The following is a 25,197-nucleotide window of genomic DNA, read 5'->3' as shown; positions in this document are numbered from 1 at the left end:
TTATTTATACTTATTTTCCAGATATATATGTGTCCGAAGTCTTTGTTTTTTTAATGAAAAAAAAAAAAAAAGACAACCAATTAACACAGACATTACATTTTAAAAACGCCTGCTAAATTCTCTAGTAAGAAAGGTCCAAAAGAGGATCAAAAGTCCAATTATTAATTTCTTTCAAAATCATGTATGCAACTAGGGATGAAAATTTTTCCTGTCATATTGAATCACAATATATTCAAATCGACAAGTGTAGGCATACATGATCTATGATTCATATAAGAATCTAATAATATATATAACATATCATACTCTTTGCTTATATTGTTTTATATATGATGATATTCTTCTTATGTTCAGAATTATATGAGCTGCTATTTAATTATATTTTTATCAATATAAATCCTAATTAAATAGTATGTATGCTTCTATTTAATTTTATGTGCACATCTTGTACACTTTTTAGTGGTTCATCATGGTCTCTGTATTGGTATCTTTGACTTGACAGAAACAAGAGCAAATTAATGACAAAAAGTAAAAACAGACACAAAGGGCATAACTGAAAATGCACTCTTTGCCATTTTCATTCATTAAACTATGTAATACAATCACTAGCAATTGCTTCTAAAATTCATTTGAGCTAATATTTTATATATAGCTTTGACATAATAAGCATTATTATTTCAATTTTTTATTCCTGCACAGAATTTTTTATTGCCTATTTTCCTAGTTACATAATTCTCTGGAGTGTACGTAAAGAATTAAGGAACTAATTTAATTTTCAGTAAGAGCTGCATAAAGAAGCACATTCCAAGTGTCAGGAACTCCAGCCAAACACCAATGGCTGCAGTCCATGCCTCTGTGCCCACCAAGCCCATAGACAGAGGGATGCCCATCTTTTCTCAGTTGTGAAAGAGTTGTGACATCCAGCAAATGGACTGGCTTTGACATGGTGTGCAGTACTTTCTCTACTACTTGCTCTGCAGGATGTGCTTTATAGGTTGGACCAGGTAGTGGTTCTGATTGTGCATTGCAGTTTATTGCTTGAGGGTCACCCCAGTCTGATGCACTGTGACAACAAAATGAGTCTGATTGATTAGAAGCTATATATGAGAAATTGGGTTCAAGTCTAATTTTATGAAATTTGTCAAAATTATTTTTCACAATGTTTACAGAAAGTCCAAAAACATGAGCTAAAATGTTGTAATTTGGTCTCTACATATTTCCCTTTTAAGAATATCAATTATTAAACAATCACTCTAAAAATTTAAACTGTTAAAAAATTAGTTAACAATCGTGCCTTCCCTAGAGAGGATGTCTGTAATTTTTTTTGAGCGAATGCATATAGTGTGACTTGATTCATGTATAAAATCCTATACAAAAACCACGTCATCCTATATACATTTGCAAAACAAAAAAAAAGTATGGATCATTCACACCTTAGAATTTTCTATTAATAATATATATCAAACTAATACTCTTCATCCTTTCCGAACATGCAATCACATTATACACATGTATATATAATTGGACCCCACAAACTTAAGTTGGTAGAAAATGAACTAACAATATATTCAAATTCACATGGAGCGATTGTGTTAGTAGAGAAGTAATAATAATTAAGTTAAAAATTTTCCTTTGAAATTTTCTAACTCAATATATAAACTGGAACTAACACTTACGCTAAAGAGCCAACTAGAATAACTAGTACTTAATTATGAACAATACTTGGGTCACCCCTTGGGGGTATCTCAAGGTCACACCACTTCTCCAAATTCTTATTTCGGCAATGTCGACGTATAATCGGAACCGTTCACTTTTTAGATAACATATTAAAGATTATTTCTGCAAAAAATCAAATCAATCGGAAATCGTTTGATTATATAACTGTTGTCAATTAAATAGAAAAAATAGATGATTTTCAATTAAAGAGTGATTTTTTTACCAAACCGTTGATTTTTTCTATTTAATTGACAACAATTATATAACCAAACGATTTCCGATTGATTTGATTTTTTGCAGAGATGATCTTTAATATGTTATCTAAAAAGTAAACAGTTCTGATTATGTGCCGATATTGGCAAAATCAAATTTTAGGGAGATATTGGCGATTATCCTTAATTATTTGCCTTTTTTCATTGAAAAGGCTCAAATGGGTCCATTTGCACATGAACTACAGTCATTAGTACCAAAGGCCCAAAAAAGAAGCCTTTGCAAACCAAGACTTCGACAGTTAAGCAGCTAGCTAGCTAGAGGTACTTACTTGCTATGATCTGGGGAAACACCCTGGAAGAAGACCTTGGTGGTTTTTGTGTTGACATTGGAGTCTACCCATGTAGCCCAAGTGTTAAGTGCCTTCTCATATGCAACTAACCGATCCATGTCCTTGTATATTTTATTCCCCTCTTGAATCAAATCCCATCTGCAATAACACAACACATGTATAACCAAAACCTCAAGAACTTGCACAAGAATATTAGAGGTACCACATCCATTAGTTGAAATTTATAAAATTGAGATAAGAATATATTGGTGCCTTAGTACTACTCCTAAACAAATACTAAATTAAGGAGTTGAGGTCCTACGGTTGCTTTCTTCCCGTGTGAAGCCACCAATGCCATGTGTTGAAGATCAGTACATCAATTCCGGTGCTCCACAGTTTCTGGTTTTCGATTGAGATTGAGTCAAGTTTCAGGACTCGCCCATTGCTGGTGCCTACAATGTCCACCAGAAAGGCATTGCGGGAGAACAACACCTTAAGATTGTATGCCTGCAAGTTGTTCAAATGTTGGTGTTCATGATGCAAGTGACATGATCAATCTGTCAAAAGAAAATCACATCGAAAATTCTACTCATTGTCAATTGATTTTAATTAGATGTTCTAATTTTAAGATGATATAGGTCAAACTCCAACGGCTACACATGATTCTATATATATAATTCATCAAAATTTGGCCCAGTCACACTATATATGAAGGGGTGTGTTGAGATTATAATCATACATTTAGTTATGTACTATCACAAGCAATAAGTATAATGAAATAAACTATTTATATCATATTAATCAACCACATTGTAGAATGTAGATCATATTCACAATCAATGAAGTTGTCCATATATAATGTGGTTATTATATATAGCATTATTGGAATATATGAAGCCATATGGTGTAGTGATCTACATAGCATGAAAGTACAACTTGGATAGATCCATTCTTCAAATTTTCCAATTAAACGTTTATAATCTCAATCATCATATTTAATTGACTAGTTTCACATGGGAAGCAATTATTACTTTATGGACCAAAGTGAAGCAAACATAGCTAGCTGTTTGGAACTGATCCCAAACAATGTCCATATATAGGAATAAAAACTGATCTAAGGCATGTTTGAACATGTTCTTTTTCAATTATTATATGCATTAACATATACAACACATTAATGCATTAAAAGTATATCATGAGTTGTCTAATTATAAGAATCAAATTAATATTGTTTCACTGTGTGAAGTTGAGAGGCAGTGATAACCTCACCGGAAATGTGAATGTGGAGAGTCCTCCAGTCCTGACCGATGTGTATTTGGCCTCTGGAACAGCTGTGTGAAGCATGCAAGTGAGTGACTGCCATTGGTTCAAACTCAATGAGTCCCCGACAAACATGATGCTTTTCCCTTTAAATCTCGTCAAAAGATCACTACCATTGAATCTACATCATCAAAATTTTGCACACAAATTATGTTGTCAAACTATAAATCACAATCATAAATTTAAATATTATTCTATTTCATTAACACTCATGATTTACAGTTTTACAACATAAAAAGAAAAAGTTATTCCCTCTTTATAATATATACATACATAGTACGTATGCATTAATATTTTTTTATTATACAATAAATCTGAATCATTAATTATTAAATTGATTTTTGACTAAATATATGCTTCATATTTATTAGCACTATAAAACTATAAGACAATAATTTTATTAGACTGTTTGACAAAGAAACATTACCCATATAATAGTTTTAGAGGACAAAAATATTAGTGGATGAAAGCCACTTAACAACAGCATTGTCTATATATATGCTAAATAATTAGGTGATTAGAAGTAGTGGGCCAGTAGTGGACGTGTCATGCAAATCAATGCATTGATTAATTTGGCAATTTAATCCAATCGCTTCTTATCGATAATTAAGATGGCCTAAGAAGTTCATCTCAGTTTGTGTTGTATATTTTCATGTTCAAATCAAGAAATTAAATGTCTCATCAACTAATTAAGTAGTCTGTGATCATAATTGAGAAACAACATTCTGTAACTCCATATATACTGCAAGGTTATACAACTTATACTCAATATATTTCGGAGTTTCACGCGTACTAATTGTACACAGCATCCACATCGATCTATACCACATACATATAGGAACCCAATTTCGTCCTCATTCCTCAACCAACAGCTCATCTACTACATATATGAAAGGAATCAAAAAGAGGTAAAATCTAAAAAGATCGCTTGCTTTACAGCTTGTATGAAAGGAATCAAATTAAGTAGGTGCATATAGAATGTGAAAAATGCTACCCGTCACTTTCAATATGTGTGGTTAATTAATGATGAAAAAGTCCACTATATACCATCCCCACCCCAACACACACACACACATATATATAAACAGACTCAAAACCTTGCCCAAAAAAAAAAAAAAACCAAACCTGCACACAAAAACAAAAAATTGACAATGACAATGATGATGACAAGAAGGAGAACGGCTTGAAAAGAAAGAGATAGGATCCTCGGCTAATTTATTGGTACTGATTTTATACTTGTGTCCAAAACAATGCCCTTTTACACTTAGAATTTAAGTACGTTATGAAGATAATTAAGAATAGGTTTACAATTACATTGTTTCAAACATATATTCATATAAAGCACAGCAAAGAATCTAGACTCGAAAAGAAGTTGGTGGAAGCATAAATAGTTGAACTCCCTATAAATATGCATGCATTGCGCCTAATCACATGGGCTCAGAGTTTGACTCCAGCCTGGCTAATTAGCACTTCATTGGAGACAGTCTTTATAGATCAATCGGACAACACAAACAACAAAAGAAGAAACAAAAGTAAACGAGCAGGCAACTAATCATGCTCTCATCACTTTTTCAGTTTGAAAATTGGACCTTATGCATAGAATTATTATTTTTTTGTTACAAGGTAAGGAAAGGCCAAACGAGGGGAGATTCAAAGAAATTTTCCTATCACAGCTATATACATATACACATATACACATATTAATTGCATCTGTCTTTTTTATGATATAAGCAAACAAAGTTAAATTACTGTTTCATTCTGATGCTTTTACTCTTCACGGGCTTTAAAGCCCCTACATTCTAGACACAGATTTTGAAACAGTGATTTCTTGAAAGTTCATTTCTATACCTTGAGAGAGAAATTCCACTAACTATTCTTACATCAAATCGAATTAATGCAGCTTCTTTCAGAGATGCAATGTCTCATACTCTCATGCAATCCTTATATAATTAATGCGATGTGACATTCCAAACTCGTACTCTACTAAAGGAAAACAGAAGGTCTTTCACAGCAAATGCATCCAAATAGCTATTAAGGACCAGCCAGCTGCTAATGAGTCCAAGATTGGATCACAAGGGATATATAGATTATAGACCATGAAAGGGCCGGAAATTACCAGATTATATGAAGCACGCAATAACATTCTAACCCACATTGTCACTCAACTCAATCACAGATCTTAAGGGCATGCACATACATAATAAGCAAAAGGGAATTCATACATACAAAAGAGAAAAATTAATTATACAAAATAAGCATGCTATATTATGAAACAGTCAATTTAAATCATTATTAAGATAAAATTTTTCTTAAAAGATGTGGTACGGTTCAAGTTAAGAGTGTAAAAACATATATATCATACCAAATATATGACAAAAATATATTTTCTACATATATATATATATGATACGTAATGTTTTGATGACAGACGATATGATATATATTATATTATCATACTGACAATATGAGCCACACATTCAAATAGGACCCCAAATGATCAATGGTTCCTAGTGACTGACAATATGAATCATACATTTCGGTAAGACCCCAACTGATCAATGGCTCATGGTAACAGTCTGGTAAAAGGATACTTCTTATATATTTGCATATATGTATATATATATATGATATTGTAGAGTACCTGGGTAAGTTGCAGGCAGAGGGCTGCCATCTGTACTTGAGATAGTCTTTGTCCGGGCGACCATTCCTCAAGCAATCAAACTCCTCCTCTATGAAGGGGCACCTAGAAGTGTCATAAAGAGGATATGAATCATCATAAACCCAATTCCCATGAGAGACATCACACACCCCATGCACTTGCAATAAGTGCACAAGAGCAAGCACTACTAGTAGCACTAGTGTTGCACCAATTGCAAAGGCACCCATGAGATGAGATCAGAGCTAGAGAGATACAAAGGGATTGCTGGTACTGCAACTCACAGTAAGGTATATATATAATAATGACATGGAATGGAATAATGTGCATGTATGTAAATAAATGTGATTGATAGAGAGGTGGGTTGGTGTCTTGCGTATATGGTAAAATGCAATGGAATTGATTTAATTATATGGTTGTAATGAAGTCTGCCAGGAATGGAAATGAAGGAAATTGTGGGATTGAGGTTTGTCTCCTTTCCTTGTATGGATGGATTATGGATATGGAGGTTGACTGAAAGAGATACTCAAATATATAATCATGTGAGAGAGAGAGAGAGAGAGAGAGAGAGAGAGAGAGAGAGAGAGAGAGAGAGAGAGAGAGAGAGAGAAGTGGGAAAGAGGGAGTTTTCAAAATGGGTTAAAAATTTTTTATTTTTTTTTGGTCCAACAAAATGGGTTAATTGGTTGAACTAGAAATTGGAAAGAATCTCCATCTCTAGGAGGGGACATTCTGGAGCTGTCATTGGTTGGTTTTGGTGGGATCACCACAAGGTTGGCCCAAAGATTAGGATCAATCAGCTGCCCAATCGTTCCTCGTAGTTATTAATTTGATTGACACGGATTAAAATGTAAGTCTTTGATTAACTGCCTAATATAAGGAACCACAAATCTTATTATGAGCTGAATTTAAAAAGATCATACATATGTGTGCTAAATTTTAACGGCAGTTGCATGTGATCATTATTACAATATTATGATTTGTATAAATTAATGATTGACAATCGTTCTGATGCAAAATGTGATTCGATCATATACATTAATAGTCGCCAACAACTGAAGTCGGTGAATTTGCTTACAATACTCTCTCTACTCTGTACACCCTTACACTCCCTTTCATTTTAAAATGTAATCAAGTGCTGAATATTCCCAAGTACACCCTCAAATTACCCCCATAACACCCCCACGTCCTATTATCTACTCTCTACCCCCCCATCACCCAATTGTTTTGCCCAACCGTTCTCCCCCATTTGCATTTTTCGAAAACTGACTTCCACCATTTCTATCTTAGGGAAGTTATTTTCTCTCATGTTTCTTATTCTAGTTGTTAATTTTTACAAATAAATCAATACTCTAAAATACACACATTTATATGTTTTGTGTTTTTTTTATTATTATTCCCTTTCTTTTGTTGCATTTTAAAATCTGGAGAATTGCGACACACTCTGCACACTTAACATCAGATCTATATCACTAGGGTTGGGAAATTCATTCGAAAAGCCACAGCCGACCAAGAAACCGCTTGAAGCAAAACTGAAAAAACCAAAGGGGAGGGAAATCGATCCACCAACCGGCGGTTCTCTACCGATACCAACCTTGTTGGTGGCGGTGGCCGTGGCGGTTTGGAAAATCCCAAACCACCACAGCTCGCCCCGTGCCCAAACATTGTCGTAGCACAGAGCCAGTTCTCCGCGCCTTCTATTCTCTGCCACCGGCCGCTGAGCTTGACCTTCAAGCTTCCTCCCTCTATTCTAGGTTGGTAAGCCAACTTAGAACCAATACCGACTGAAGTAGTCGGACAACCGACCGTTGGAATACCTACACTCGGTATCGGTATGAAAAATGGCATTCCGATCACTACTGGTCGGAGGTCAATTGTGTGTTTTTAGTTCGGTAATCGAACCGATTCCACCTCTGTACGTCACTATTCCAATTTCATACTACAATTTTTTTAAAAATAAATAAAAAGTTTGATTGCCATAACTCATTTAAAGATCCACAAACCTCGATTTAAGCATTAAATTTGTCAAAATCACATTTGTTTCCACCAATGTACAATGGTATTTAGTATAATCAAGGAATAAAATTTCGAGTTTCGAGGAAATTTCGATGAAAATTTCGATGGAAATTTCGACGGAAATTTTGAAGATTTTTAAATTTCGACAGAAATTAGATGAAAATGACGGAAATTGCTATCAAAATACGAAAATTTTAAATGAAACTTTACCATATGTTTATTTAACATATTATCTACTAAATTGATAAAAAACATTGAAGAAATCAAATTATATAGTAGGTTTCATGTGATATAAGCTGAATATAATGCGCGCTGAAGCAAATACTGTTAAATAAAATTAATATAATGAATAAACAAAATTAGTATATTCTTTATACTGTATAATTTAATTATACACTAAAATCTAAACTCTAATACTCTATATATTCTATATATCCTAATACTCTTTATACTCTATAATCTATACATTAAACCCTATATACTCTATATTTTTTAGGATATTAGGTTTTAAGCCCTTTAGGATACTTTTAATTATTTTTTTATATAGAAATGTATTAAAGTTTAAGGTTTAAAATAATTAAAAGAAATCTCAAACCTTTTTTTCTTCTTTTCAATTGCCCAAAGGCTCCAAACCCCCCCCCCCCCCTTATTTTTTTTCTTTCCTTACTTTTTTTCCCCGTGCCTCTCTCTTCAGTCTTTATTTTTATTTTTTATCTTTCCTTCATTTTTTCCCGTGTCTCTTACTTAGCCAAGCTTTGTCTTCACTAAGTGTAACAACCCAAATTTTGGCATATGGTAATTTTGTTACTTAAGTTTTTCAAATTTGTTTTAAGGTTTGTTTAAAGGAATTAGAAATTTCTTTAAATTTATTTTAACTAACTTAGACCTTTGGTTGTGGTTCTAGAGCTTAGTTGTGTGGAAATGAATTTTAGAAAATGAAAATTCAAGAATTTGACGATTATTATTTTTTTCAGAATTAAATTATAAGAGTAGGATTTTTCATAATTTTTTTGAAAGCAATTTGACTATTTTGAGGTTATAGGAAATTAGTACTCATCAATATGAGTTCGTAGAATTTTTCGATGAATTATTTGGAGTCTCAAGCTATTTTTGGTGAATTTCTGAAGTTGGAGAAAATAGAAAATATGAAAATTTCGATAAATTTCGGTAAATTTCGATAAATTTCTGTGAAATTTCTCCGAAAAATTATTAAACATGTGTTTCGATTTCGACACCCTAAAAAAACAAAATTTTCGACGAAATTTCGCCGAAAATTTTGAAATTTAATTCCTTGAGTGCAATCAATGTAAAGGGAAGAATATACCTCACTTCTAATAGCCATGTGTACTTAATTATGTGATATAAATAATTTTAGGAAATTTTTAGCAAAATTGACTCCAACGAAGGTGTCGGAGCCAATTTAGGATTAATCCTTCATTTTGACTCGAAATGAGACTTAGATTTGACTTAAGCCACAAATGAGAATATATAGACCATTATTTTAGTTTAAACGTCACTTTTAGGAGTAAAATTGTCATTCCACTCACTATTAAAAAATAATTATAGAAAATTATAAATTAAACTATGAAAAGAAAAAAAATTTAAAAAAAGGAGGATGCAAACCCTCCCTCCCCACCTCCATGCCACACTCCCGCCAACTACCCCTCTGTGCCAGCCACCTCTTTCCCCTCATCAATTTATGAAGGAAATTGTAATAGATTTGATGGTCTATCTTTATTTGCAGCTTAAGTCAAGTCTAAGTCTTACTTTGAATCAAAATGAAAGATAGTGTTAAATTGGCTCCGACACCTAAATTGAAGTCTTTTTATTAAAAATTTCCCATTTTTATCATGATGGTATTATTAAAGTAAATTCCTCTGAAGTTCGATAGAGGTAAAAAGATAGCCGATGTGTGATAATATTGAAGGCAAATTGGTCATGCAAGATGAATGATAAGAGGATGTGGCAGGGGACGTTCTTGCTTCCCCAATAGAATGGCCTTAGCATTCGCACCAAAAGAACTGTATTCTTTTTCTTTACGAGAAATCCGTTTCATTGGTCCATTTTTTATAATATTTGTAAGACATGTCCGAATCATTCAAAGAGAACCAGTTAGCATATAGTTTGTGGTACCACAGTTTGTTACCATCTTTCTAAGGGACCACATTTTATTATTATCCAGAGATATGGCACACAATGGTAATATAATGTGGTCTTCTTGGCACTAATGATTATATATATATATATATATATATATTACAAAAATTAGATAAATCCAAAACCATTAACACATTTAATCGTGATAGAATAAACAGAAGAACATAGTGATTCCGTAAACACTTGAAATGATGATCATTTAATCAAATGGTTAAACAATTTTGGATTTGTCTAATTTTTTATAAGAATGATCCTTGTATAAAGACTACGAAAATAAGCAGCTTCGATCATTGAATTACAATGCAAATAGAGTCTCACAAGCCATACTTCATCATGTTTGAGATGATGTATACCTCAACAGAAGGGATCTCTATGTATATATATATTAGTCTTTCTCTATGCAAGACATCCGAAAGAGTATAATATTTTAGAGTATAAAATCATCGATCAAGACATGTTCCTCAATTAAATTTTAAGTTTTAACTCTCAAGTTTTGGTCTTCTATTCCTCGGTTAGATTGTAAATTTTAACTCTCGATTTTTAGGCGATATAACCTCAAACGATGATTTTATAACCTAAAATATTGAACATGTCTCGATGGGATTGAAATTCGCCCTAATATATATGTGAGACATATGTTCCCCTACCCCTCAAGATTGAAAATATCTAAAGACAATCACATGATCTCCATGTCATTGACCATTCCAAGTATTCCAAGCCCAACTACTACTACTACTACTACTAGCAGCAGCCTCCAAGTTAAAGTGGCTGCAAGTCAAATGAAAGGTGATGAACAGGTTCCAGCTGACATACCGAGGCACCAACTTACCACTCTCATGAGATCTATCATCAACAAACAAGATGAACCCAAACCATTTTATGTCTTAGATTTAGGTGTTCTTGTCACCCTCATGGATAAATGGAGACACTGTCTTCCCAATGTCGAGCCTTTCTTTGCTTTCAAGTGCAACAATGAGCCTGCATTCATTGCAGCACTGGCAGCACTTGGTGCAAGCTTTGACTGCGCTAGCAAGGCCGAGATTGAGGCTGTTCTTTCTCATGGTGTAAGCCCCTCGAGGATTGTTTATGCCAATCCATGCAAGGGTGAGTACCATTTAAGGTACTCAGCCATTGTGGGGGTTAATCTCACCACCTTTGATTCCAGGGACGAAGTTGACAAGATCCAGAGGTGTCATCCCAAATGCTCCCTGTTGCTCCGGATTGCAGTCCCGAATGATAAGAGCTCGTGGAGATCGTTCGGGAACAAATTTGGTGCATTACCTGATGAAATTGCACCGCTCCTCAAGCATGCACACAAAGCAGGTTTGAGAGTGGTGGGAGTCTCATTTCATGTAGGATCAAAAGCTTCTGAATCTCAAGTGTACCGCGGTGCAATAGCTGCCGCAAGGGAGGTATTTGATGTGGCTGAGGAACTCAAACTGCAGCCTAGAATGCACGTGCTTGATATTGGTGGTGGTTTCAAGGCAAACCCATTGTTTGATGAGATAGCTGAGACCATAAATGATGCTATCAAAGAATACTTTCCTGAACCTGATCTGGTTGTGATGGCTGAACCAGGACGGTTCTTTGCTGAAACTGCCTTCACAATGGTGGCAAATGTGATAGGGAAGAGAGTGAGAGGTGAGAAAAGAGACTACTGGATTAGTGATGGCATCTATGGGTCATTTAACCTTCCAGCATATGATCGATCATCTATGACAGTTTCACCACTCATTCTAAGTGAAAAAAACCATGCTAATTGTTCAGTGCTGCAGACATACTCATCAGCAGTTTTTGGACCAACCTGTGATTCACTGGACACAGTTGTGGCTGACTGTAAACTTCCAGAACTGAAGTTGAATGATTTTCTTGTGTTCCATAACATGGGTGCCTACACAACTTCCGCTGGAACCAACTTTAATGGCTTCTGCATTTCTGCTATTCCCACATACCTAGCATTTACAAGTGCCACTAATTAAAGTAGGAGTGTGTGTCTCTGTGTGTGTCCTATCAATATAAAGTAGGAAAAAGAAACAGAAAAACAAATAAGTACTGTGTGATCTTTTTCATATCAAGCTGCAAGTGATCCAATGTTTGCACCCGATCTTTACTGCAAGTACAGTGTGTAGAACTGTAGAAGTCAGGCTCTTAACAGGAAAAAAAGAATTTTCATGCAAGATTTGTATAGACTGTTCTCTTTTCTCTTTCTTTTTTTGTTTCTCAGATTTTTTTAGAATTTAGAATGCAACTTAACCATCTCAACCTTGGAACCTAATACCTAATCAGCTCATCTCTTTCTTCATTTAAATGATCATTTGTATTGATGGGCTGCTAGCTGGAGAGTTTTTATTTTACTAAATCTAACAAACTTTTTTATCATCTTCTAATAGATTTTTTCTTTTATGGGGTAGAAAAGAAAAGGAACATTCATTTCTCTAGATTCTTGTTTTGTCATAATGATAGACAGTAATACTACAGATACCAAAACAAATTCCAATAGATCTAACTGATGTGGCAGATTATCATAGTTGGTCTCAGTATGAGCCACTTATTTCTAATACAATTAAAACAAAATCAAAGAAAAAACAATCGAGATCCACTAAGTGAAACCCTGAAATTTGTATTGCACTTAAGAACAAACAGGCCTAACTGATATAAGGGAGATAGATCCATACCACAATACTTTCACTGTTGGCCTTCTCTGCGGGCATTCCTTCCACGCCCACAAACAATGTTATGGAGCAGAACCCAATGCCCCCCTCCCTTCCTACCTGATAGACTTCTTGAGACAGCTTTAACCTTTGATCCAATTCTAATTGGACATATAGTTCATTTACATTAGTGCACTTTTAACTGCCACACAGGCTCAACAGAGGTCTTGAAACCAGGAATAAATAACTATAATTCGATGAAGCCGTTTCTTCTGTATAAATGATTAGTGTTTACATGATTTTTCATACATGAATATATGTTAAAACTATGCCATGGTGTTCAAGATGATGAACATCGTTTATAAGTATACAGTTTTTATCATGTCATGTGATAGGGATATCTCAGCCACCAATGATTCTCAAAGTTTAGGAATAATAATTTGTAGAAAACCATCCCTGCACCAGTAAAACCTATCAAAATTAGCTTCTTGTGCATAAAGCAAAAAACCATTACAGAAACTACTACATTAATTTACAAGTAGTTGAAGACTTCATCTGCAAGCTAAAATCATGCACTATGCCTGAAAGCTTCTCAGACCATTTATTTTCCTACATAAAAGGCAACACAATGTATTGCAGATCTTCAAACATCTCCCCCACCCACTCACCCACCCAAACTCACACAATCCCTAAATTAATTTCCATATAGATCCACTGGCTTTAAATCATATAAAAATGCATATTGTTTTATACACTGGAGGGGGAGTTTTAAATGAATAGGTGGCTTGGCGTTTGATTGTCATGTGTAATCTCATCCAAATCTGATGGTAGTTTTCTCTCGAGAGTACACAAATGGCCGTCAAACACCTAAAATGGCTGTGTATTTGAAACTACATGGCCGTTGTATTAAATATCAATTCTATATTGTCATTGAAACATTAGTAGCAATTCAGATGACCTTAGCTCACACCATGGAGATATAAACATACAATTCAACATTAGATATCCATCTACATAAGACAGACTAAAAGTTCATAAAGGCTCCCAGGGGAAAGAGTTCAATTTGAACTGTCCATCTTAAACTACTCGTTGACATATCACTAGCAGTCCAAAAGTCTACTGATCTCAAACAATTTTTTATGATTTAGGTAGTAAGCATAAACTTGTTGGTTGGAAAAAATAGTTTTATAGACCAAATTGGAGAAAAAGTCTTCCTTTGGGGGATAATCAGTGTAGCTCATTGAAAAGTAGAAGCAAAGAGTAAAGAAGGAAATCAAGGAGGGCAATGGTATGAAGCCATGACTTACAAAAACTCAGCCGAGACACTGTCCTTGTTCACATCAGCAGGAAGAGGCCACACCACCTCATAAGGCCCTTGTAAAATCTCTCTTTTATGATATGTAGAGACTGAATGATTTGAACCGCTTTCCACTTTCCAGAACTGGGTGGAGCGTTTACCTTTTACAGTCAACCTGTCACAAATTGGCACTGTGATCAAGTTAAATATTCAATTCAGAATTCTTGGCATAATGTTCATTGAGGATGACTTAGTTGTGACCCGAATCAAATCTGTAAACTGTAAAGAAGGAACAATCATCTATATATATATATATATATATCATGCTTATGATTCCAATAAGTTCTTTAGTGAGGAGGAATGACTATGCCAACAAGGAGTAAAAAAAATTTGATTCACCATTTTTTCCTCATATTTTACTGGGTTGTAATCATGCAATGCAAAGTCAAATGTTAAAAGTATAAAATTGATGTTGGGATATGAACCATCAAAACTTATCATACTTTTGATCATCAACCTCCACTCTTATGTCTTTGATATTGACACCTGGAATTTCAACTGTTATGACGTAGTTGCTTCCTGATTCTGCAATATCCATTCTTGGGGACCACCCAACTCCTGCACAAAAGATTTAAGCACATAAGAAGTTAAATTTATCCAAATGTGTCATAAAAGAAATCATATTCTTGCTTATTTTTAAGGTACAACTCTTTCGTCTATGGAAAACAACTTCACTTGATATCAAGCTCCAAATTTATTACAGAAAGGAGATAATATAAGGAGGAGATGTTGCAAGACAGGTTCTATACAAGCCTGTGTACGCTGCTAATTAAGAAATTTAATATCCAATGCCATAAAAGATTCTGCCTAGTCTTGGAATAAATTTTAATATCAAGACTAGTTCTTTGATATTTGCTTGTAGCTACATGCTTATATTAGTAAAACAAGAGAAGACTAAGAAATAGGAGAACTTTGGTATCAGCACATAGAAAGCTCATGTATTTCAAACATCAAAACTAACCTTTTGTTTCAGAAGAATGTACTTTCTTCTTGGAATATAGCTGCTTCTCTCCACTTATTTTTGGGCCAGGTCTGGCAAACTTAGGAGGATCGGAAGCAGTTAATATGCTACCTTGTGCCACATTTTGGATCATTTCTGTAGTTGGTAAGTTTGGTTCAATCCTCGATGGTCGAGAGAACAATGGAGGTTCAGAAGTATTGTAGAAGCTCTCATTTGCAACAGACCATTTGGAATGTATGCCAGGCAGAGCTGAACTTACCTGCCAAAATGTTTTAAAATCAAAGATTGCAACAGCGAATCAATTCCTTGGGACCTTTATAGGTATATGTAATAGAGTGTAGCAAAATACAAGCACCTCTTTAATCGAAGCCGGCCTCATGAAACTAGCTTGAGAAGCAGATCCTTGCCGTGCAAAATATATTTTATTGTCACGCCTTCGGACCACAGAGTTTAAACTACTGCTGCAGTTCTGAGACAAGAAAGACAAGCGGACTTAATCATGCAAGTGCAACTGAAATTTGGGGGAGAAAACAAAAGAAAGTGAATTTCTCAGGTAAAATGGTTTCAAAAAGGGAAAACGAAAATGAAACACATATAATAGATATTAACAAATGAAGACTACATACTTGAGCATATAGAAATCTGGTTGATTCTTACAAGGCCTACATAATGTCTGTGCTTGTAGTTAGAGAAGATCTCTAGGTCTTTCAACTACAATTACATTACACCCTCATTTTGCCTAGTTGTCCAACAGTGACCGTGTGTACATATGAATACAAATATTAGCTTTGTGCTAAAACCACACATTTCTTATGATGTTTAGTATCAAATATTCAGTTGTAGTTTGTTACATCAAGTGTTTTTTTGTCTTTCACGCCATAATTAGTTCCAAAAAAAAAAAATGAAATACTGATGAATTTTGAGGCCTTTTAGTACAATGTTTTGCTAAATCATCAGCGGTCAATTATTCTTAGCTAAGCTGTGGGGTTTTGTCTTCCCAAAATTTACAAGTTATAGCAATATTGAGATGATACTATCAATTATTTGAAGTTGAATCATTCATCCTAGATGAACTTAAATTCACTTCCCTTTTTTCATAGGTTCCTTGTATCCTAATCCAAATAAACCGTCAGATTTTGTGTGGGTTGCCAGAGCTAGCATTAAAGTGGAACTAAATATAATACAATAATAAACAAAATAAAAAATCCTATACAGCAATAACTGTCAAAAACCCATGATACCCATCAAACCAAATCATGAAAAGGTGAAATTGGGAAGTTACTTCCTATCATTTCTTAGACTTTCCCTGGAACCAAACAGAGGGTTGGCAGAGAAAAGTGGAAAATTTACCATGGGGAGGACGTGAGTTGCAGATACATCATCATTGGGTGCAAAGTGAGCAGCAATCCTGCTGATTCTGCGCCTCACAGTTTGAGCCTCCATGAAAATCTTGGAAACCACTGCTAGAATGAAAATTTAGCCTGAGGTTGATGAATATACAAGTGACTGAGGGAGTGACTGCAGTTCTTGGTGTAGGGAAGATAGGTGGGGTCCACTGAGAAGATTCATTAGATGCCACATGGCTGAATATGTTGAAATATCACATTTTTGCTCTCTGTTTTAGGCCAGTTGTGGCTGATGACTTTTTGGGCTTAGGTAGGTCCGGCCCTATTCTGTTGTGAGTTTTGGGCTTAAGCCTCCCTTTTCACCCAAAATTTAAAAAGTTTATATATATATATATTTTTTTTTTTAACAAGAGGAGCTGAAGCCCGTAAGAAAAATCTAAACAACTACAGCTCTAGAACCAAAAAAAAAAAGTTTATATTTGATTGGTTCGTTGACACTTGACAGTGAACAAATAACTGGTATATTTATTGGCTATTTTTAATTATTATCGACCAATATCGACCACAGTGGGGTGAAATTCAACTATTGCTGCAACAACAAAATTTTAAAACACAATTGGTGGAATTGTACCACTATCACCGTAAACAAATTATTGGTATATTTATCGATTATAATCGATTAATTATCGTTGATGATTTTAGACCATTATCGACAATTATAAATCAATTAACTTTCCACATTATAAAAGATTAAATGCATTAGACTTTTTTTTCATTTGAAGTTCAGACTTTTTATAAGTTCAAAATTTCAGCTTTGTACATCTTTTCAGATTTTAGGCACATTTAAAAACAAATCATCAAAATAGTACTAGTTTCATTCTAACTTTCCTAAATTTCTAATAAAAAAAACAAAGTTGGGATAATTTTTCAAGTATGACTGTATGAGTAAGTAAGACTGACCAATTCTCCATTACTTGTGCTATTCTCTACATTTTGAAAGTTGAATGAAAGGCCGGCTGCAGTCAACGCTGGTTTGCTTTACAAGGTACAAACTACAGTGAAGCTTGCTCCCTCAATGAGACCAAACATTTCTCTTATTTTTGTCTCCTCTGTTGCCAATTTGCCATTGACCATTCCAACTTCCAAGTCTCTACGTTATTGGAGACTTTCAAACCAAACCAAGAGATACTTTTACGTATAAAATGAAACACACCCCCACTAAAATAAACCATGCGCCAATGCACGACTCAAATGTTTTCAAACCCAAATGCTTAAAGAATCAAAGAAAGTGATCCTTTCCCGACTCTTCTGTCTTTACCCTTCCTCCCTCTCTCTCTCTCTCTCTCTTCCTTGCTTTCTCTCCAAGTTGCGCGTTTAGACTGGTCAGAAAGTCAATACTTTGCACAGACCAAAACCAAGTTCCTTTGTCGTTCTCTTCAATCTTTGCTGGCTTTCCTGTATTTGCATAATTCAATCATAATTCACAACCCACTTTCTGGGATCCTGTTAAATCTTTCCATTTCTTTGTTTCTGTGCTTGTGGTAATTTGAGGGAAACCCAGTTTGGATTCAGACCAACAAAAAGAAAAAAAGTCTCTTTCATTGGGTTGAATTTGGGTTGGGTATTGAATTCCCCCAAAAGCAAATCGGGAAACCAATTTTCTTTCAAATGGGTTTTTGAGATTTCAAATTACATACCCAACTTGAGAAAAAGAAAACCCAGCTTTGAGATTCTTTGGGTTGATGCTCATAGGGTTAACTTGCTATTAGTTGATTGGAATTTGAGGTAATTTTCATTGCTTTGTCAATCTTGATTGTGTATATTACCTTCCAAGGTTTCTGGGTTTTGGAATTCAGGTTCACAGAGTGCAGTTTTTCACCAACTTCAGCTTGATTGGACCTGATTGAATCTGTGGTTTAAAGATTGTGGGTCTGAATTATGGATGGGTCTCAGGGTGGTTCTAGTGCACCAGCGCCTTTTCTTACAAAAACATATGACTTAGTGGATGAGGCCTCAACCAACTATGTGGTGTCCTGGAGTGATACTGGTTGCAGTTTTGTAGTTTGGGATCCCACAGAGTTCGCCAAAGATTTGCTTCCCATGTATTTCAAGCACAATAATTTTTCAAGTTTCGTGAGGCAGCTTAACACATACGTTAGTATTTCTTCACTTTTGAAGTAATTGATTCATTTTCAATTCAGTGGCTCATTTTTTTTTTTTGGTTGTTTAGGAGATTATCCCTTTATAGTTTAGATTCAACATGAATGTTATTTGTGTTTAATTGTCATGGTTTAAACTCAATAGAATGATAGCTTAGTGGCATTTAAACTTCAGAAATGATTAGTATTTTTACAGTTTATATGGTATATGTGAACTTTCTTTTAAGTTTTTGTGCTTGTACGCGCTTTGTTGCCTTCCAACTAGGACTTTTCTTTTCCTTCACTGATCAATCTCTTTTTCTGATTTGTGGAGCATTTATGACTCTTCTCCATAAGCAGTTGCAAGCATGTCAGTGGTTGTTTTGTTTTTTTTACAATCCTTGTCTTCCAAATTTCCTTTTTTTTCTTTTGCATACTGTTCTCGGGGAAGCATCTTTTATTGCTTTCAAAAGAGAAAACTGCATTTTTGTTTAAAAGGTAAGAAAGGTGTTGTTGAGGAGTTGGACGCGACACTCTGTGTCTGTGGAGCAGGTTTTGCAATCATTTTTCTGTAACTTGTCAGTGCATTAGTCCAATTTGATCTTTTGCCTAAAAGTTAATCAAAAATTTTCAGGATTCTTGTAGTTTGTTTCTCTGATAGACCTGATCTTGATAAGGAGGTGATCCTGAGAAGTGAGAACATAGTGGAGTTTATAGAATCACAATGGAAAATAGTTTGGTTATAAGAGGACTGGAATATGGCTAGTACCATGAAGCACCTGCAGCTACTAGTCTGATCATCAATACTTTTTCCTTATATGTCAAACAAATATGAATTGTAAAATTAAGAGCAAGAGTACCTGGTCTTGGAGAAAGAAAGAAATGCATCCTCAATTTGCTTGGGAATTACAGAGCAATGGTTTTTCATTTGGTGCCATTTGGATTTGGCTGCCATTATTGAGGATGCTGTTCAGCCTGCATATGGTTTGAAATTTGATCAATTAGGTTATTTAAAATCCTTGTATAGCATTGTTTATTTAGCATGAAGTGCTTGAGAAAGAGTTAGGGGTCACATTGAGTAGGTAGGTTGGCAGATGGCATACGCTGCTGGGCCTCACTAGAAAGGTTCCAACACATGCTACCGTATTGTGGCCAGCTATTAAAGGTGTATTATAGAGCTGTCTTGGTGGATAAGGGTTTATATAAAGCTCCGAATGTTTCCTATGTTGCACTGCCAGATATAACGATATTCAAGAATTGTATGGTCAGTGCGGTTGAGAAGTGTTCTTAATACGCAGGGATATTGCCTTGGTTTGCTCAGATTTTTTGAATGGATTTTCAGGGTAAAGAAGATAGTATACTTCAGCTAGTACTGTTGGTGGGAAGGAAACTACAGAAAGATTATGGTTCTTTCTCACCCAAAAGGGTAGGTTCTTTCCTGAAGTTGAAGAAGAGCTTGTCAAAATCAGTTATTCTATAGGCAGGTGGGATTAGTGCTGAGATGTATAATTGCTACCTGGAATATTACTATTCACTGTGCAGATGAAGAAGAAACTCTTGATTACAGTCCTAGAACCTGAATTAGATGCTATCAGGACTGGCCTTAATTTTCTATTCAAAGAGAGGCAAAAGGGTCTTAGTTACAATTGATTGGGATAATGCTACTGTGAGGTTGAGAGATCAAAAAGTTGCTCCAGGGGGAATTTGAACTATTGCTCAGGAGATCTGGAAGCTTAAAATAATTTAATATTGGTGTTATTGATGTGTATGGTTGATTATATTTACATATGCTAGCAGTCTAGTATTTGTTTAATCTAGTGCCATCCATGCATTTTCTTTTTGAGGCATTAATGTGTGTGCTTATGGTTCTTAATTCTTACAAGTTTGCATTCTGTATGACCAGGGATTTAGGAAGGTTGATCCTGAACAGTGGGAGTTTGCAAATGAGGAGTTCTTAAGAGGACAAAGACATCTGCTGAAGAATATTCACCGCCGCAAGCCAATTCATAGTCATTCCATGCAGAATCAAGAGTATTCTTCAGTTCCATTAAGTGAGACAGAAAGAGAAGAATATGAGAAGAAAATCAATAGACTGAAGCATGACAAAAGCTTGCTTGAGTTGGAGCTACAAAGGCATCAAAGAGAGAATCAGGAGTATGACTATCAAATACAGTTGTTACATGGACAACTGCAGAACATGGAAAATCGACAGAGGCAATATATGGCCGTCTTGGCTCAACTATTGCAGAAACCGGGGTTTGCCCCTATACTTATGCAACAATCAGAAATCCATAACAAAAAGAGAAGATTATTGAAATCCAACCACTTTCCTGATGACTTCAATATGGAAGATTTAAATTTGAATTCACATAAAGAAAACATGGGTTCAATTTCAACTCCCATACTAAACTCTGACCAGCTTGAGAAGATGGAATCTTCCTTAAACTTTTGGGAAGATTTTGTACATGGGATTGGGGAAGCTCTGCCTGAAGAAGTAAATGATATTGGTCCATTGTCTCAGGCCTCTCCTATTATAGTTACAGAAATACAAGACCCTGGCATGAATAGCAGGCCTTGCTCACCTAGATCGAGTTTATCTTCACCGAATTCAATGAATGTTCATTCATCCCCGGAAGTGGCTGGGTCTGCAAATCTTTTTGACATCCTTGCTATATCATCGATGTGTCACGATGTTGATATCAGGCCTAAATCTTCAGGAATTGATATGAACTCTAAGCCTGATTGTGCTCCTGCAGTAGAGGCCTGGAAAGAAAGGGTTGTGGAAATGACAACTGCCGAGCCTGCTAGGGCAAACGATGTCTTTTGGGAACAGTGCCTGACAGAGGCCCCCGGTTTGGATGATACACAGGAAGTACAGTCCGAAAAAAGGGTGGATAGTGATGGTGGAGTGAGTGATACCAATCCAGATATTCAGAAAAAGCTTTGGTGGAACACAGATAATGTAGATAACTTTAGAAACCAAGTAGGGCGTCTCACTCCAGCTACATAATTTTAGTTGACCCTGTGAACACTCAGATTTTGCAATGTTCAGATATATACTTTTTAAACTTTAAGTGGAATTACTTAGTCATGTACTTAATAGAAGCCAATTCCAATTTTTCAGCTCATTCTTGTAGTGCACATCAGGTGCATATTGATTGTTTCTGATGTAGCATAGAATTAGAGATATCAGATATTCATTAGTTGCGTATGTAAATGTTATCAGGTTGCAGAGAGTTTGTATTTGCTTATAATCTACCTTTCCTTCTTTTATAATTTGATTGTGACTTCACTGCATGCATTTATACATGCAGCTTAATCTGATCTTGAAGACTAAGGAAAGAATTTTCAACATATTAATGGTGAATTGCACAGTGATCGTGTGTGTAGAGGGCACTTACAAATAGATTTTGACCATCCTGAATCAATTTTGTGAGATCAGATTTTATTTGATGGTTTTATATGAGAGTTTTTCAAGATGCCTGAGATTCAATCAAGCCTTGTCAAGTTTTACACATTTGGGTCTTTACTTTTTTTTTTTTTAAGGATTGGGTGGAGTAAAGGGTGTATTATGGTTTTTTAAGCAAGCAGCTTGCAAAAAAAGTTAAGTATTTCCTTTCACCACACATTCAGAGAGGTTCTGTTTGAGTCAAAGTGATGTTCCTAACTCTTTTTTTTTTTTTTTTTTTTTTTTTGTTGTTAAATTGGAGGGATTCAAACCTTGGACCTAATCTAATCTTCACTTTTATCTCACCCACCCTAACCACTTGATTTGCCTAATTAAGTATTTAAACCTAATAAATACCTAAGTAATCCAACAAATATTGTATTGTATCTGACAATCTTAAGTACACAATTTGATAAATGTAAGTAAAAAAATTAATTAAAAAGCAAACCATCCATGCAAGCCTTCTTTATTATTCAACCAAAAAAGTCAAAATAGTTTCGTGCTTCATTGGTTTATCTTAGGCCATCACATATTAAATATTTGAGCATGTCCTACTCTACATTATTCCATTTTTATCTTAAATTAGAATTAACACTAAAAAGCTTCATTAATTGATTGTCCATCAATTATGTGTGGTCTCTATTAAGAGTAAAACTTATCTACCGCAGCTGTATACATGCCTATTTTGGAATCCTTGACTGCAAATAATATTCCTCAATAAAAGTTGATTCAAATGGTTTTTCTTTCTCAGTTTTTTTTTTTTTTTTTGATGGATGACACAAATGATTCTAGAATCTAGACTGCACTGATAAACTGGTTTGTATATTGTCGGCAATGGCTCAAAGGTAATATGAAGTAAATGACTGCCCAAATTTTTTAGGGTACTTTAAATGAGAAAGAAACTTAACTCACAGTTCACCCCGTCCAATACATAACTTTCAGAACAAAATTCTTACCGAGCGCTCGGCAAAAAAACGTAACTCATAGTTCACCCGGCCCAATACATAACTTTCAGAACAAAATTCTTATCGAGCGCTCGGCAAGAAAACTTAACTCACAATCTACCCGCCCTAATACATAACTTTCAGAATAAAATTCTTACTGAGTGCTCGGCAAGAAAACTTAACTCACAGTCCACCGATTCTTGCCAAGCACTCGGAGGTTGCAGATGCAATCTGCCTCTGCAACCTAAATAAGTGCATTTACATCCTAAAAATTGCATATGTAAGCTCAAAATATACTAAAAACTGCAGATGCAACTCAAAAGTTAACTCCAAATGCTATCTACATCTGCATCTCAAAAAAGTTGCATCTGCATCTGCCAGCTTTTTTTTACTCTACCGACCACACACATGCAAAATAGAATGTTCTTGAGAACCTTGTGTTTTTTGTCCTTGAGACTTTGAGAGTAATTTATGTAATTTTTATTTGGTTACTAGGAGGCCAAATGGAGTGGGAGATTCGAACTCTAGCCTTAGGTGCAGGGGTAAATGTTTTCAACCACTATAGCTACAAGCCCCCGCACATGCCAATGTTCAAATTAATCTTGTAGTTTGACAAAAAGACAAAACAATAATACTAACATTACCAAAATTTTCCAAATTTTAGTGAATCACCTAATTGACATGAGATAAATAAATAAAAGAGTTTATTACAATATATGCCCCAAACTATTTAGGGATTTGGACTTTATTACCCAAATTATATCTTTGACACTTCATCCCTAACTTATGTTCTGTCAAACACATAATTCAAATTCCATAAAAATAAAATCAATGGGCCACCATTTTTGCACATGTGGCCTTCTCTTCGAGTGCCATTTGTACAAAATTGACGGAAAATAATATTTTTTTAACAAGTTGGAAGTCTTCAGTTTGACATAACATAATATGGGGGGGGCGCTAACTGTCAAAATAAATAGTTTGAAGAACAAAGTGCAAACCCTCAATAATTTTGGGGGATAAATTGTAATTAAGCTTAAATAAAATTTAAAATGAACACAAACATAAAAAAATAAATCATTATTGATTCAAAGTTTTGAAATTTGTTTCAGTGCCTCTATCATCATTCAAGATAAAATGATTTTTTTCACACAGAAAAAAAAAGATAGAATAATTTTTTTTTATACGCTACATAATTTGAATCTACGATCTATCACTTCCCCACCCAACATTTGTTAGAGAATTATAAGATCCAAAAAACTTATAAATGTTAGGAAACATGGTGGCTGATCAGCTTGTGGATTTAGGCTATAGTAATGATCTGGGTCTGCTTTGTTATGCTTCTGATCGTGGACCTTAGTTGGGGTCCCGGCCATTGTGTAGTTGTTTTCTATTTTTGCTTGGGCCTAGTGGCCCTATTGTACCAAATAATAATAATAATAATAATAATAATAATAATAATAAATGTTAGGAAATTAGCCAATAATTTATATCAAACCAACACTTTTGTTTGTGCGCATTCCTTCACGCATCTAAGGGGCAAAAGAAATGCAAAAGTGCAGTCTACTGTAAATTAAAAAACAAAGAAAGTGAAGAAGAACTGAAGAAGGGTGGGAGGTTTTGAACTCATCTTCTACAATGAGAACTTTAATATTATGTTAGACTTTGTACTATATATTAAAACTATTTTGTTTATTGAGGGGTGGATGCATTTGAATTTGACCATTTCTTGAGGGGAAGACTGAATTGGACCTTTTAAATAAAGTAAAAAGACAATACATTATCACATCAATAGTTAATTCATCTACATAAATTATGTATGTTAAGCTAACAACCCCAATAGTAATTTTTAAAGTACAAAGCTCCTGGACAAATGAGAAAATGATTGAATTGCCTAGGACTTTTCATTTGCGTACCAAACTTTAAATGTTAACCGTTTAACATCACTT

The 25,197-nt window shown here is 34.8% G+C and overlaps 4 protein-coding genes across 5 annotated transcripts; 2 read left to right on the top strand and 2 right to left on the bottom strand.

Moving 5' to 3' along the window:
* Nucleotides 1–519: 519 nt before the first annotated feature.
* Nucleotides 520–6,727, bottom strand: LOC147286837 (protein trichome birefringence-like 43). The gene is made up of 5 exons (XM_086242750.1): nt 6,219–6,727; nt 3,527–3,698; nt 2,580–2,764; nt 2,258–2,416; nt 520–1,063 (listed from the first exon to the last, which is right to left on the bottom strand). Exons 1-5 carry the CDS (start codon nt 6,461–6,463, stop codon nt 769–771), a joined length of 1,056 nt encoding a protein of 351 aa, XP_086098876.1. The 5' UTR covers nt 6,464–6,727; the 3' UTR covers nt 520–768.
* Nucleotides 6,728–10,795: 4,068 nt separating this feature from the next.
* LOC147286836 (ornithine decarboxylase-like) lies at nt 10,796–13,513 on the top strand. 2 transcript variants are annotated; one of them, XM_086241119.1, is made up of 2 exons: nt 10,796–11,678; nt 11,730–13,513. In XM_086241119.1, the coding sequence occupies exons 1-2, from the start codon at nt 11,042–11,044 to the stop codon at nt 12,383–12,385; spliced, it is 1,293 nt and encodes a 430-aa protein (XP_086097245.1). In that variant the 5' UTR covers nt 10,796–11,041; the 3' UTR covers nt 12,386–13,513. The 2 variants fall into 2 exon arrangements, with proteins under 2 accessions (XP_086097245.1, XP_086097244.1); XM_086241118.1 differs by having other exon boundaries at nt 10,796–13,513.
* Nucleotides 13,279–16,886, bottom strand: ACD32.1 (alpha-crystallin domain 32.1). The gene is made up of 6 exons (XM_086241120.1): nt 16,726–16,886; nt 15,731–15,844; nt 15,376–15,634; nt 14,858–14,972; nt 14,365–14,529; nt 13,279–13,513 (listed from the first exon to the last, which is right to left on the bottom strand). The coding sequence occupies exons 1-6, from the start codon at nt 16,816–16,818 to the stop codon at nt 13,477–13,479; spliced, it is 783 nt and encodes a 260-aa protein (XP_086097246.1). The 5' UTR covers nt 16,819–16,886; the 3' UTR covers nt 13,279–13,476.
* Nucleotides 16,887–17,960: 1,074 nt separating this feature from the next.
* Nucleotides 17,961–22,104, top strand: LOC147286834 (heat stress transcription factor A-4c-like). Its single transcript, XM_086241555.1, has 2 exons — nt 17,961–18,875; nt 20,763–22,104. Exons 1-2 carry the CDS (start codon nt 18,660–18,662, stop codon nt 21,867–21,869), a joined length of 1,323 nt encoding a protein of 440 aa, XP_086097681.1. The 5' UTR covers nt 17,961–18,659; the 3' UTR covers nt 21,870–22,104.
* Nucleotides 22,105–25,197: the final 3,093 nt, after the last annotated feature.

Source organism: Dryas octopetala, chromosome 4, assembly GCF_963921425.1.
Source record: "Dryas octopetala chromosome 4, drDryOcto1.1, whole genome shotgun sequence".
NCBI classification, from domain to species: Eukaryota; Viridiplantae; Streptophyta; class Magnoliopsida; order Rosales; family Rosaceae; genus Dryas; species Dryas octopetala.
This window is presented reverse-complemented; position numbering and strand designations above follow the sequence as displayed.

Coding starts and splice junctions, on each gene's coding strand:
- LOC147286837 (XM_086242750.1), bottom strand. CDS start 6,463: ATGGGTGCCTTTGCAATTGGTGCAACACTAGTGCTACTAGTAGTGCTT. Junction 3,699..6,218: donor TCTGCCTGCAACTTACCCAG/GTACTCTACAAT, acceptor TTGATGATGTAG/ATTCAATGGTAGTGATCTTT. Junction 2,417..2,579: donor CACACGGGAAGAAAGCAACC/GTAGGACCTCAA, acceptor GTGTTATTGCAG/ATGGGATTTGATTCAAGAGG.
- LOC147286836 (XM_086241118.1), top strand. CDS start 11,042: ATGTTCCCCTACCCCTCAAGATTGAAAATATCTAAAGACAATCACATG.
- ACD32.1 (XM_086241120.1), bottom strand. CDS start 16,818: ATGGAGGCTCAAACTGTGAGGCGCAGAATCAGCAGGATTGCTGCTCAC. Junction 15,845..16,725: donor CAACTCACGTCCTCCCCATG/GTAAATTTTCCA, acceptor TTCTTGTCTCAG/AACTGCAGCAGTAGTTTAAA. Junction 13,514..14,364: donor AGTGTCTCGGCTGAGTTTTT/GTAAGTCATGGC, acceptor TTACTGGTGCAG/GGATGGTTTTCTACAAATTA.
- LOC147286834 (XM_086241555.1), top strand. CDS start 18,660: ATGGATGGGTCTCAGGGTGGTTCTAGTGCACCAGCGCCTTTTCTTACA. Junction 18,876..20,762: donor TGAGGCAGCTTAACACATAC/GTTAGTATTTCT, acceptor CTGTATGACCAG/GGATTTAGGAAGGTTGATCC.